Source organism: Daphnia pulicaria, chromosome 1 (assembly GCF_021234035.1).
Source record: "Daphnia pulicaria isolate SC F1-1A chromosome 1, SC_F0-13Bv2, whole genome shotgun sequence".
NCBI classification, from domain to species: domain Eukaryota; kingdom Metazoa; phylum Arthropoda; class Branchiopoda; order Diplostraca; family Daphniidae; genus Daphnia; species Daphnia pulicaria.
Genome location: NC_060913.1, coordinates 27,478,506 through 27,493,757, shown reverse-complemented (window position 1 = coordinate 27,493,757; position 15,252 = coordinate 27,478,506). Strand labels below are relative to the sequence as shown.

The window sequence follows — 15,252 nt, the reverse complement described above, 5'->3', positions numbered from 1 at the left end:
AATAATCACTCACTTTTACTAACATCAATTTTTGTTCATGGTTAAATTCTATTTCCGTATTCTATTTTCTGGATTGTCAGGGAAAAAATATTGGAAACATGTTAAAAAAGTCGAATAGAATAGGGCAGGCACACTTTACCTCTACGACAATGCGCTGGCATAACAGACCTTCTAAAATGACTCATTTTATCTTGATTATATCGCTTTATCTTTACACGACAGATACGAAATAGATGCCCTATTGCTGTAGTTTGTTTACAGTGCGTTGTGTGCTATTACGAAAAGTTCCGTTGCTGTGTACGATTGATGCTGATCCTTGAGCAACAATATTATCAAGCAATCAGATCGCACACAAGGTGTTATACTGATTCACACAGTAGTTATATCACAGTAAAATAACATTTCATATGCAAGTTTATTCAAAAGGGAGAAGAGTTCAATCAACTGCCAGGAAAAATCAAGATATTGGCTGTTACAGAATCTCTATATGAGCAAAGAAACATACACAAACAGCAATAAGGAAGTGGTAAATTTAGTAGCTTAGGTATATTAGCTGAAACTTATACGCGGGTGTTGAGGACCATTTGAAGAAAATGTTCATATCCGATAGTAATGACACCGTCTTGATCGGTATCGAATTGACGAAACGCTGAAGTCAAGTTCTGTCATTGAAAACAATATAGATATATGAAAAAATGATACTTTCATTTAAATCATAGATATGTAAAAATCTTTCTTACATGTAAAACGATGCAACACTGAATGAAATCATCAAAATATATCGTTCCTTTTCCCATACGATCGAATTTTCGAAGCAACATATGATGAGTTCCGTCTTGCAAACGATAGCCGAAACCTATATTAACACAAAAGAACACTTAGTATATTTAAAAATTGTCAGCCAACTTTAATGACAAACTACTTGTAAGTGCTGTTCTTAGTTCATTGCCATCAATGTTCCCCGAATTATCTCTGTCAAAACTTCTAAAGCAAGTTTGCCAATCAGTGACATACTTCCAGATTGCTCCAAAATCTTCAAAGGAAATAGTTCCTCTTTGTTGACGATCAAACATACCTGTAGTAGTGCACAATTCAAAACGGAACATTAGTACAAAGGGATACAAAATTATCATTAATGCCTCTCATACAGCTGTCAAACACATACCAATCATAAGTCTAACAGTTTCCGAGTTAAATGGAGCCCATGTTCCATTGGATAGAGCTGATTGCAGCTCTTGGGCAGTTATTGCTCCACTTCTATCTTTGTCAACTCTAAAAATTTCAATAAATATATTTTAGTTGTAATTTTCTCCCTGAATTTAACCCACAACAAAATTGTTTAACCTTTGAAACACCTGCCAAAGAAAATCACGATTTGGAGCAGCTGGAACCGCACCCGGCCCTTGATAGTGCTGATAAGCCATTGTGTAGACTAAACGCGACTAAACGTTTATAAATAGAATTCACTCAAGTACAATACGTCTTTTAAACTGCCCGATACCAAAGAGTGTTATTAATAAGTAAAGGGATTTTTTTGTAGTGGCCAACAGTCAACTTAATTCACTGAGTTGCACTGAGTCAACTTGATGTCTCAATCATTGATGACTCAACACTCAACAGTCAATCCAAGTCCAAAGTCGAAACCCATGAGCCATGACTGCTGTAAAATAAAGACAGGAGTCTTGGACGATAATCGACGATCCGTATGTTGGCTCTATAATTTTTTTGTGGGTAAATCAGATTTTACAAAAAAAAAAAATAGTTATTGGCTTACTAAATGTTTCTATTACTGATAATTAATATAACGAGAAATTTAAGTATTTGTTCAGAAGAATTTGAAAAAGGGAGAAACGCCGGTGCCATCTAGGTGCCAAACATACTGAAAACCAGTTTACGCGATCGATTAGTTTATCACGATTGATCGCTTATTTTTTTCTGATCAAGAGGAAGCGGTTGACCTAAAGACCACTAATTATAAAGACCCGTGGTCTTTATCTATGACATCACACCAATTTTTCAATTTATAGAGCGTGATCGAGATCGAATCGATAATCAAATGCTAAAAAAAAGTACGCTAAAAAATCGAGTACGCTACAGTTCGAGTCCATCCGCTATCAATCGAGTACACCACAAGTTATAAACAATTTTGTTATAAATAATGGTAATAGTTTCATCAACAATAGGGTAGAAGGCCTAGAAGCATGAAAAATAATTAATTTTTGTTTTGAATCCTCCTTATAGATGTTATTCCAACCAAAAAGTAGTAGACATGCCAAAAAGTCGTGCGCAGTTTACGCCGGTGCGCACCACTGCGGCCGATAGCAGAACGACAATTTTTATTACGCTTGACAGATGACGTAGGTACAATCCTTTGTTCGAGAAGCAGACAGTTCTGGAACAAAGGATTGTACCTACGTTAAGTGTCAAGCGTAATAAAAATTTCATTCTGCTATCGGCCGCAGTGGTGCGCATCGGCGTAAACTGCGCACGACTTTTACTCAGAGATAAGGAGATGGGCCACTCTGTGTAAAGTCCAGTAGTCGACTTTTTCCCCCCTCCTCCTCCTTTTCGACTGCCCTGCTCCTTTCGGCGAGCTCCGGAAGCATTTCCCAGTAGCTCTCCCTTCAGGACCGCCCCTACCACCAAGTAAGGTAAAGCTTCCGGAGCTCGCCGAAAGGAGCAGGGCAGTCGAAAAGAAGGAGGAGGGGGGGGGGGGGGAAGTCGACTGCTGGACTTTACACAGAGTGGCCCATCTCCTTATCTCTGCTTTTACTCGACTACTACTTTTAACTTGGAATAACATCTATACAACTTTTTTTTTACTCTCCTTTGCGCCCCTTGCGGAAACCAGCTTAGTTCCACTAAATATGAAGGCCGATATGACTTCTATGGGTCTAAAATGAAGGCCAACAGATAAAACCTTCTGCTTGCTTCCGGAAGGAGCGCGGCAGTGAGTACAAAATATGGCTGCCAGGCAGAGAGGGAAAAGGGAAAAATGAGCCTCTCAGGAAATTAGTCATATCTCAACCAATAAAATCCGGAAAGAAAATTCCTTTTGGATTTTAATGGTTGAGATAGCAATAAACCTTTCTATAAAATAAGTTTCTGCTATAGCCCCTATACCTTTCAGAAAAGCGATGTCAAAGTACCCCCCATTTCTGATAAATAAAAAAAAAACTCAAACTTTAACGCTTAATATCTCGTAAACGGGTGGGAATTTCGTCTTTCTGCAAACGCAAGTAAATCCGGCGTGCAGAGACAAAAATGACAACATATATTTTTTATATTTCAAATTCCTTTTCCGGATATAAATCTGGAAAGCTGCTCCGGGATTTCGGTCTACCTGAGTCATGGATCGCTTGTTAAACATGAAAATCATTTTGTCAAAATGTTAAGGGTTTTTGGTTTCTAGAAGAGTTATGACCCATGTGAGGATCGATCCATTGATATACGCCATTCCAGGCCATTTCTCTACCACCAAGATACGGATAATTTTTTTTATAACGCAATATGAGTCCCGTTCCTTCGGGGGTTTATTTACATCATTTATTACTACAACTAATTTTAAAATTCTGAAATTGGCATCAATGTCCAAAGTGCAGACGACGGGAAGTGTTGGATTGTTGTTGCGTAGTGCTAACAACGTGCGTCACCAAACAGTGAAATAATATCAGACAACTTTAATGGCGTCGTCTCAGAGAAATGGGAAATTTCGTGAGTTTCGCGGGTTGACAACTACTTCGAAACTTTTCTCGGAAATTAGATTTAAATGTTTTCCAAAAAATCCCTCATTCCCTCCTACATAACATATTACCTCCGGTTCGTCACCAGTAACAGAAAAATTATTTTCCTTTTGCCCAATTAATGAGTGAGTGTTAATGATTTGACCCGCGGAAAAAATTACGTGGAATTAAACTATTGTTAAAATATTATGGAAAAACCAATTGTGGTGGAAATTTTAATTATTATTTTTAGCATTAAGAGCAATTTAACTACAATGAAGTTCGTTTACTGCTTCTCTGCCTTTTTAACAAGCTTCTAAAGGTGCGTTTACACTGGAAGGAACGCAACGTTAATTACGGAGTATAGCGAAACTTTGTGTGACGGAGGAATCTGCAATAAAAAGTTTCGCTACACACACAAACACTACTAATAATATTATAAGATTTTTCTGTAAGCTCTCCTGACATGATAAGATGTACGCGAAGTCAAACCCGTTTTCTCAAGGTATACATAGAATATAACAATATAAGTGATATATAGATTGGTTGGTGTAATGTTTAGAAGAGTTCTAACTTGCTATAGACCTTTTTCCATTTGGTTCGGGTAAGTAGAGCGAAAAGTCGTGCGGCTAGTCGACTAGTGCGCACCATGGCGGGGGATAGCCGAAACTTGCTGCAGACTTTGCTTGATCCGGTCAATACCCCACGTAAGGCCATGTACTGTAACCTGTCAGGCTGTAACCCGAACCAAATGGAAAAAGGTCTATAGTACTATAAGACGAAGGTTCTTGGAGCAGATTCTTGGAGTTGGAATCAAAACGGAAAAGCAGCTGCATGTACGACTTCGTTGGATGCTTATAGACATCCAGTTTTATTGACCATTACAGCGACTACGACGAACTAAGCGGCTACCTCAGAACCATCGACAGCAACATCGTGTGCTGTGGAATGAATCCTGCAACAATGCTCCGTTACAAAAGTTGGTGATGTTGGTCGGTTAACACGTTCTAGCTGCTTCTAGCACATTAGAAAAGTGAGCTTTGCACGGGATGGTCTAATGCGTTGGAATACTCGTGGAAGGGATCCCTAAATAAAAAGAAGAGATTTGCGTGGAATATAGTTCCTTCTAATCAAATCATAATAAATAAGGTCTGGTTATTTAAAAAAAAGTCAACTTTTCCTTTGTCATGGACAACATTTTGGCTTCCACAATTGAACTTTAGTGTTGGCCTTGGAAAACACTATCGTTTCCAAATTTTTACAAGTTGTACCACCTTATTTTATTTTTATGTGTAGCTTTTTAGTTGCTTTATAGGTTGTTATAGTATTATTTATTTTTATAAAAAATTTTCAGGAGATGCTATCTGATCAGAGAGTGAAAATAGAAAGGAAAAAGAGCTCATAATGATCTGTTGCGTTAAAAAAAATCCTACTGAATCAGATCTTAAATGAACAACTACGCTCGTATATTTCTAATCCCCTATGTCAGTTAAAAAAATCAGGAATGAAAATGACTTTTGTCATTGACGGAATTAGAAACCCCTATGAACGACACGAAGTTAAGTAATTCTAAAATAAAAGTATCAAATTTCATTTACAACCATTTTTACTACCAAATTTCTTAGGTGATTTATTTTACTTTGTTTATTTTACTTCCCGAATATGAACAATAGCTAATTGCCTCTAGCATATACCAAGAAGAAGAAAAACATTTTATAAGATGAATTTAAATTAGTATCTTTCTGCTCTCTTTCTTCAGTTATTGTTACCAATTAGAATACAAATGGACATTGGCTTGGAATATGGAGCCTTCGTGCCCAGATAGGAATTTTTGTCCCAAGGCGGGACCAAAGCCGTGCGGCTGGTGCGGTGGGCACAGGGGAATCTCTAAGATGTCCCATTGCGAGCCCTTATTTGAATACGTTACTCATTTTTCATCTTGTCGGATACGTCATTTTTTACTCCCTCTCGTAGAAGTCTCTGATGCGTCCCGTTTTTATTTTTTGGCTCCTTCTCGACACTTAGAAAGTTTCGGAGAAACTGTCTTTGTCATTTCGCGGCAAAGTTTGATTCTAAAATCTTATTATTACCTTTATCTTCGAATATGTAAACATGAATATGTGGCCCATCTGTATAGTACTGGCTTCTCACCACGACGATCCGGGTTCGATCCCCGGTCCAGGTTGCATATTTCTACAACAATGCTGTTAGTACGCTGTAGATTTATGTAGTGTTAGACAAATAAACTTGTCGTCCGAACCGGATATCCGGATCAGCGTTCGTGAAAAATTGTCGGCACAGCAAACACTCATAAGAAAAAGAAGAGGAAAGAAAAAAGAAACGAAATTCAGAGTCAAGAAAAAGATTTATTATTCATGACATCTTGAGATCCTTTTTCCGTACCAAGTACGTCTAAAGTCCATCCAATGGGACGGGATAAGGATCGCTATGAGATCTCGTCGAAGCGGACATTGGCCATACGTAAAAGACGTCCTTGGAATGTAAACTTGGGAATCTGCTATGTGCCAAGTACATCTCAGACGTCTCAAAGTGACGTATTTTGGACGTCTATGGGACTGCAGTGAACTATCTGGGTGGCCACTCCTCCCCACGAACTCATATTAGCAAACAATGAATATCTTCAAATATGGAACTTATAATAAATTAAATGTTTCCAAAAGTTATAAGCCCTTTGAAAAATAAAATCTTGATAAACTTTGATACAAAAATCTAAGATTAATTTTGTCAAAAAAAATTATACGAGGGAAAAGAATGGGATTAAACTATAACAGTTTGCACGACGGAGAATTATATAGAATGCAAACTACCGTTGAATGTTGATTTGTGAGGAAAGCTCCATAGGCTCCTTTGTACAATAACAGAAAGGTAGAATTTTTGTATGGGTCATTCCATGACAAGTGAATTTTTCGCTTTTTGTTGCAAAAAATAGATTTGCACCTTTTTTACTGTGTATTTTTCTTGGCATTTGGTTTGTACCCTCGAATCAAACCCAGATATCCATCAGGGGGAAATAAAAAACATTAAATTATCTCGTTTCTTCATCGAGACTAACAATCAGGGTCTCAATATTATTATTATTTGGGTCAATTCAGGCTACGTAATAATTTAGAAACAATAAAAAACATTATACATGGCTTTGACAAAATATAAAATTTCGCAAAATTTTCATCATTGCCGGATGAAGCTAATTATTAGTAAAATAGTTAATAGGCGCTTAGCAATGAAACTTGTGTCGGCAACCGCTATAGCACTTTGCATCCATTTATAACTGCCGCATTTGCCTTCACTCCGTGTGATGTGACGTAAAAACACTGAATTTATAAATTTTCTTTTAGTTTTTGTATTGTGCGTTGGACTCGTCTGTAAAGTATTTGTATTGGACTGTTTAATGACAGATTATTTAAGATCATCAGGTGTTGAAACACTGGTCTTAGGTAAGTGTGCTGCACAGATATGGTGCCATGAGTGAAATTGTAACTTTCTACTGCTATGCTTAAGTGTAAGATACTCCCGTCAGGACGTTCAATTTTGGCTATAAATGGAAGGATCGTTGTTTGATCATTTGCCCAGTAATAACCTTGCAATGAATCTTGTATAATGAAGAAGTAATTTTCAGAAAAATAGCTGACTAGAAACACAAGATTCATGATCATTTTTGTCCTTGGTCTGGAAGAAGAAAACGCTTTGGTTTCGAGCGATCAAATGATGATCAAACGATGATTCTATAAAAAGTCGTCAATGGCTGCTATGATGGTTTCCAATTTGTTTCCACCAGTGTGTATATACATTGTTTGTACGAAATGTTCTCAGTTTCAACACCGATAAAATCTTCTTCTTTTGTTATTAGCCAGGCTATAAATTAAGACAAGGAAAAATAGCTCTTGTGTGCAAAAGTTGGAAAAAAATAGAGATAGGTTAGGGGAGGGGTATGGTCAAAATGCCTATTAAGGCATCACGAAAATACGTTAAATTTAAGGCATCAGACAAAATAATAGTATTTCAAAATAAAATCATGAATACCTTATAAAATCAAAATAATCTCGGATCAAGTGGACATGGCAAAAATCCAATCGATGGAATTAGAAGAGTGCTGAAGAAAATTGCCGTACTAGAAGCCAAACGTTACTGAAGTGTTGACGCCAGCTGGGCAAAAACCGTTATTCCAGCTATCAAATTTCTGTAGTTTCTTGGATTTGACATTGAGAAGTGGAGCAAGAAGCTATAGACATGAAACCACTACAAATTCAGAAGAATTCGTCGCATGGACTCTACCTGATCCACTAAATAAACTTCCATGTCAAACCTTTGATGTTGTTTCATCACTGTTTAGTTTTCAAAAAATTAATATACTATAAAATATAAAAAACAGTTTAAAATATTTGAATTTGACTTGACAACAAAAAGTATCAATCTATTATTTTTCTACTTTGATATAAGAATTGATTAGGACACTTGCCTTTACACCTTGGAAAGCAGCAATCATTTATTTGGTAATCACAGCGGTGCGTTCAGTAACTGACAGATGGGTTGCTGTATTTGAAGTGTGTACCCAATCCTAGTTTGAAAAAAAAACAGTGAAGGATAATCAAGTTTTCCTAACATACAATAACACACCTACCGAACCCAACTATGTTGGAATTCGTCTGTTTCCCCATTGAGAGTTGTTTCAGAATAGGATAACGTGGGAAACAGGAACGTAGAACAGCTGAGGGACTGTCCATCAAACAAAGGGGAAGATCCTGTTAGGCGATAAACCATTACAATTTAACTTTCATTGTAACGACTTGGTTGTCCAAGGTAGCATACGTATAAGAATCCATTTTTCGCAAGATTCTTGTTTCCCTACACCAAACATTCATTAGTGTTTCACAGGAATCTTGTTTTTGAGTCCTCCATCTGCTGAAATTCTTCTTATTTCACTATTTTAAAATATCATTGATAATAAGCTTTTTTTTAACCATGAAGAGACATAACAACCTGAGAAGACTTTTTCTGTACGCGTAATGCGTACTATCACTTCTGACCAAAGATCGTCGCACTCCTTTCCCCTTTGTTCAAAATATTTTTCGTCCTTTACGGCAGTCTGGTTTACGCTATGAATGTGCGAGTTTGGTCCCTACCGCATGTTTGCTGGCCCAACACAGTTACGAATGAGATTGTGTGAATCAGTACATATAATTAGAAAATCAATATTTGGCGAATTTTTAAGGCGATTTTATGTTATCAAGAGATCTTCGTTTGGGTCTTCGGTGTATAGAATATTAAAAATAATATGGCAGTTATCGATATTTTTGTGTCATACCGTGATACAGTTTTATCGCCTAAACACATTTGAACATAGTTTGACTGCAAGCACACCCATAATCAATAGTACTGGCGCACTCACCTATGAGACTTTTATTAATAAACATTTCCAATTCGTAATTATCATAAAGATAACTCCATTTTTACCACTTTTACGTTGTTGACACATTATTTATTTAGCCTTTCCAAGTCTTTTTCACGCCTTGGGCGCCTAACATCCTCAGATCATTTTTAGCTTTGTCTGAGTACGGCCATGGGTACTCCCGCATCGCCATTTAGCGACGGCTCTAACTCCATTGATTCTAGAGTTAACCAAGATCTCGGAAGTAGACCGGCACGCCCAAGTTCTCGCTCTCCCCTTAGACAACCAGCTATAGTCCATAGAGCTCTAGATCTCGGTCCCACTCACGTTCACGAGATCGCTATCGTCACAGGAGGGACAGAAGTGGAGAAAAAAGGTAGCGCTATAAGTTAAGCTCAAAATATCGGCGTAGCAGATCACGCCAAGACAGCAGGAGCAGATCAAGATCTAGTCAAACCAGGTTCTCGTCACGATCTCAGCAATCTACACCTCCTCTTCCGGAGGCACCATATGTTTTCCCGAAGGAAGCTTCATTTCAGCTAGCATCCTGGATGTCGGTGAGCCAACAGGCAGCTCACACAAGCGAATTGAGGGAAACCTTCAAGCCAATTTTCGAGGAAGAAACATTTCATCTAGCTTGTCTGAAGATGGACGGTGTGGTAGAGCGCCAGATTATCCGCAGCGTTGGACTTTGCTTTCATTCTGGAGCCATATTGACCCCTCTACAGAAGAAGGCAGGATGCTGGAGAATGCAATCCAGCTATGGACAGAAGCCCATTTCTTTATCTAAAAAAACATCAACAGAAGAGCGAACGTTATGAATAGTGTATACCCAAGATTCAAGAATTTGCCAAAAGATCCTTCAAAGTTTTCGCCGACGGAGGTCAGCCTTCTTTTTGGTCCGACTTTTAGGTCTGCCATGTTGCAGGCAGTAGACAAGGACGCAAAGCTACAAAAAGTAGCTTCATTTGATAGGAGCGGAGGTTCGAGCCAAAAGACGCTACAGAAAAAATCCGACAAGTCCGAAGAGCAGCACCTGAGAACATCACGTCAAGTTGAGCCGAAGTAAAAACACGCGTATCAAACACGGTATGTGGTAGTCCCTTCTCCATCGTTTTTCTCTGTGGACCATGTTATGCCATGTGCAATTGCGGGGCGATCTCCATCCACTTCCGCACCGGTCATTCACGATTCTTCTACCCAATTTCTGACATCTAACGCAGACGGCCAATCAGTAGGCGATAGACTTCGATTATTTTCTAGAAATGGCGGTCGGTTACCAATGACCCCTAGGTCTTGCAAATCGTAGACACCGGGTTTCACATCGATTTTATTTTAAATCCCTTTCAATTCACGGATCCAGGAGAGTGCTCAATGAGCCCACAAATGGAAGCAGTTTGCGACAAGAAAGTGGCGAATCTACTTAGGAAAAAGGCAATCACGACAGCCCCAGACAGAGGCTTTCTTCCATAGAATTTTTACCATTCCAAAGAGACGGGGTGTAATAGGCCAATAATTAGCTTTAAAATTCTTCATATTCGCTACACCTACTTTGAAATGGAAGGTCTCAATGGGGTAAAAGACTTGTTGAAAAAAGGGGAATAGATGACCAAACTGGATTTTTGGGACGCATATCTCACAGTCCGGTATGCAACGCCCACCACCCTTTTTTAAATTTCGTTGGAAGTGGATAGCTTATTAATTTTGGTGTTTTCCCATTGGATTAGCTCCAGCTCCACGCGTATTTAAAAAAAAATTAAAAGTGATTATGGCGTCCTTGCGCTCTAGAGGAGGTATCTGGATGATACTATTTCCCTGAATGAAAAAATAAGGAAGGGGCTGATGGCGGATGTCAAGATAGCGTCAGATCTTCTAAAAATCTGGGATTTCTCATTAACTGGGAAAATCGTTCCCTAACCCGCCCAATCACTGGAATTTTTTGAATAAATTTAATCTCCCTGTCCATGGTTTTTATCCTGCCGTCGAAAAAAAGAGAAAAGACGCACAAGCTGTGCGTTCAGGCCCTAAAATCAATATAATTAAATTAAGGGAACTAACGAAGGTGATGGGCAATTTCTCTTGGGCCATCCCGTCTGTGCTGTTCACTCAGGCCCACTCCAGAAAATTCCAGACGAACCTAATTTGGATGCAGGCAGAATTTTGAAAAATATTTAGTCTTATTAGAAGAAGCTAAATCAGACCTTAGTTGGCGGATCAAAAGCATGGATTCATCAGTTTTTTTACATGAATTCAGTTATTTTTCAGGGGGAACCGGATATGACAATTTTTTCAGACGCTTTTCTCTCCGGTTGGGGAGCAGTATGTAACGGAATCACAGCTCGAGGGCCGTGGTCAGCCAAGGACGCGCCGAGACATATAAATGAACTGGAGTTGCTGGCCGAGCTTTTTGCGCTCCAATCATTTACGGCGTTAGCGTCCAACATATTCATATCTTTACAGATGTATAATAGTGCTGCAGTCTGTTACGTAAACTGCTGCAGTCTGTTACGTACAGAGGAGCAGGCACCCGTTCGAAATCCTTGTCTCTTTTAGCCGGCCAGATTTCATCTTGGTGTGAGACTGGTCATCTTAGGATTAATGCAGGGTCCTCCCCGGGCCGCCTCTACGTGATCGCCAACAAAGAATCGAGAACGAGACCAGACAACAGCGACTGGTTACTAATTCAAGCAGTGTTCTCAACTCTAATTGACCATTGGTAGTACCAGATGGATCTGTTTTTACCAGCCAAGAACTGCAAACTTCCCAAATTTTATGCATGGGCACCAATACCAGGAGAAACCGGAGTGGACGCATTCCTCGTGAGATGGGAAGGATTGGAGACTACGCCTTCCCGAGGACTTCGGCTTCGTTTTCGGACTTCTCCCGAGGAGCCTTGGCAAGATTCGCAGTGAGCGGGGACGGTAGTTCTCGTGAGCTGATGGTGGCCCAGTGCCCCATGGTGCCCGTTGTTGCTGGATCTGACAGTGGATTTTACAAAAGTTCTGACGACGAACAAGAAGTTGCTGACGTCACCGAAAGGAGTGGGACACCTACTCCCTCTACTACTGATCGAATGGAAGTTATCCGGTGACAATTTCAAGACCAAGGCCTTTCGAAGGAAGTGGTTGAGCTTCCGCTGGAAGGAACGGGAGACTCCACACGAGCTGCTTACCAATCCGCTTGGAGCGGTTGTGTCAGTTGGTGCCGTGGACGGGATCTGGATCCTGTGTTGACTTCTTTAAACTCCGTGCTGATTATTTGGCGGGCCTCCAAGCAGCAAACTTATCCTATAGCCTCATCAACATCCACGATGCTGACTTCAACGCTGGAGCGATCGGGATCCATTCCGATGAGACAACTGCCTGCTGCCATCTGTGAGACAATTGTTGAAAGGGGTTTTTAATCGATACCACCCCGTCCGAAATATTCTAGATGTGAAAGCGGTGGTGTCGCTGTTGGCTTCTTGGGGTCCAAACGAACAATTAAATTTGACTCAATTGTAAAAAAGCTAGTGACGCTGTTAGCGCTCGTATCATTTCTCAGAGTCTCGGAGCTGAACTCCATTCTTCGACAATCATTGAGGTTTTCAAACTCCGGCGTTTGTCTTTCCCTTGGACGACCGAGGAAGGCACAACACAGTGGTGCTTTGCGTACAATTTTGGTCGACAAGCTGAGCGACCCGCTCCTATATCCAGTTCAATGCTTGGGCAGTTACATCTACACAACAGATGTAAAAAGGAACGAGGAAAACGGCCATTTTCTCCTTTTGGGTGTCGTTTCTCACTTCAAACACGTCGCTGAAAAAAGTCAGTGTTGTTAGAAGCCGGAAAAGATTTGTTATTTACAGCCAACTCAATTAGGAGTGTGGCTGCATCTCGAGCAGTAGCGCAAGGTGTTCCAATTGATTGGATTTTAGCGGCAGGTGACTGGGCGACCGAATCAACCTTCACTCGGTTTATAAGGCCCCCTGCAACCACCAATTTATTGATCTTACAGGTTGTTTTGAGCAAAATTTCCCATCCACGGATCTTTGAAATAATTGTAAGAGTGGAATGGAGTTGTTTTTATTATAAATTGTCAATTTCTCGAAGAATCGCTTTACCGATCCCTCTAAGCAATACTATAAAAGAATAAAAAACGGAATGAGACTTTTACAGTCTAGCTCCCAGCCCAACCTCCCAAGTATGTTTAAAAGTCTCTTTTTTTAACTCAAAACAGGAGCAGGGGTGCAGAACGAGGTGGTCAAGGCCAATCAAGGATTTTCAAGGAATCGGCGAAAAAAAGTTTTGAGTCTCTCAATCCGAACCACAAAAACGAAAAAAACTGTTTAATCAACAGTGTACACGATCCGCTGAACGGATCAGGATTATTTTCATGTCCACTTGTCCATCTCATGAAGTTTGACTTCATTTACCACGGACAAGATCAAAGAACAAATTTTCACGAAACCAGCAAATTGTCCGAAAAACCTAAGAAAATCCGGCCTAATAACACCCCCAGGTCCTGTAAGCCAAGAGGGAATAAATAATGTGTCAAAATTGCTAAAAAGGGATCGTTAAAGCGACCCACCGAACAATTTACAAATTATACTATATGCCTTATGGAAAAAATATGTATTTCAGCCATTTCTGGAGAATATCTAGATCTTTTGGGAGAAATTAATTCGTCAGCAGTTCGCAGACAATCTTCTGAAGAAACCGAAGTTGCTGGAATGCAAAATATTTTTTTTTTAATCGGGGGAAACTTTCTGCGAAGATTCTGGTCAGCTTTGAAAGCCTCCACTATAAATGATTAAGTTTGTGGTAACGATAGGGCATTTATATTTACGAGCAATATTAAGAGCATGACTTTCCCGTTGGTGGTCTTGCGTTAGCGTTAAGTTCAGTGATTCTTGCATCATATTTATTCCACAATAAAGAGGGGATACTAGGTGGTCTCTATGCCGTTCCTTTTCGAATTTAATCGCCCCAGAGAGAAGAATGATTGTCTTCTTCTCACCCCGTGAAACATCCGGTCGATTGTTTTTTGTAATCCTAAATTGTAATGATGGTCCAGTCGCCCAATTTTATTCCAACTCCTTTTTAAATTCATAGTTGCATTTGCATTTGCACCCGTGTTTCTGTCAAAGCTTGTTCTGACCTCGCTTTCCTGTCTGTTATTCATCGTTCCTGTCACCCTGCTCTGGTCAGGTTTCGAGACTTACAGGGAATCTTTCATCTGAAAGGTACTGAAATTAAGGATGCGTGAGATGCGTAAGAAAAGAATCTAAAACGTAGGCTTATTGCTGACAATCCTAGCTTAAGGGGTCATTTAGAGTCAGTGAGAATTCTTCACCAACGCCCAAACAGTAACTCATTCCTTTTCCGAATTGCTTTATCTTCCAAGCCCTTCTGTGAGCAACTGATTTAAAGTGGTATTTGAGTCCTCCTGGGTTGCGTCACTCATGCGGTTGACAGGGTGCCCCAAGAAAAGAAGAGCGGCATTGCTCAAAGTGTCAAAACTATGGACATATCCATCATTTTTGCAAATCCGTTACCCCAGTCTGTGGCAAATGCTCGCAGAACCATGCTACTTCTTCCTGTACAGCAGTTTCTAAAGATTTCATATGTGCAAACTGTTTGCAAAATCACAAAGTTGGCTTCAATGTTTGTCCTGCTCTGGTTAAAGCTGTGGCTTAATATCTTGCGTACATTTTCTTAGTGTAACTATGTAAATCTATCCTCACAACAACAGCAAAACATCTGCTTCACTCAAGTGTTTCCAGATAAATCTTAGGCACTCTCGATATACCGCTCTTAATCTCGCACAACTGATAATAGATATAGATATTGACGTGGTCTTGATTCAAGAGCCAGCTGAGCTCATTACATCCTCGCTTTGAGCACGAGTGATGTAATGATGTTTATTCAAGTTCGAGGTGAGAATTACTAGAGATTCGAGGAAGTCATCTTTGTCTTATGTTCAATATACGAGCTTACCCCGTCGGTTTACGTCCATTTTTTGTTATTGTTTTCATCAGGTTCTTCCTTCGTCAACTAATCTAGAAACGTTTTGAGATTATTCGTACCAGGGCATGCTGCCCAACAATCCATAATACATTCCTTTGGCGGAAATTCATATTCA

At 39.7% G+C, this 15,252-nt stretch overlaps 1 protein-coding gene across 1 annotated transcript; it reads right to left on the bottom strand.

Annotated features, from left to right (window-relative positions):
* Positions 1 to 396: 396 nt before the first annotated feature.
* On the bottom strand, positions 397 to 1,662 carry LOC124312545 (programmed cell death protein 6-like). Its single transcript, XM_046777059.1, has 5 exons — positions 1,345 to 1,662; positions 1,166 to 1,272; positions 923 to 1,075; positions 741 to 856; positions 397 to 662 (listed from the first exon to the last, which is right to left on the bottom strand). The coding sequence occupies exons 1-5, from the start codon at positions 1,422 to 1,424 to the stop codon at positions 561 to 563; spliced, it is 558 nt and encodes a 185-aa protein (XP_046633015.1). The 5' UTR covers positions 1,425 to 1,662; the 3' UTR covers positions 397 to 560.
* Between the last annotated feature and the right edge of the window lie 13,590 nt (positions 1,663 to 15,252).

Coding starts and splice junctions, on each gene's coding strand:
- LOC124312545 (XM_046777059.1), bottom strand. CDS start 1,424: ATGGCTTATCAGCACTATCAAGGGCCGGGTGCGGTTCCAGCTGCTCCA. Junction 1,076..1,165: donor AACTGTTAGACTTATGATTG/GTATGTGTTTGA, acceptor GCACTACTACAG/GTATGTTTGATCGTCAACAA. Junction 663..740: donor AGTGTTGCATCGTTTTACAT/GTAAGAAAGATT, acceptor TTTCAATGACAG/AACTTGACTTCAGCGTTTCG.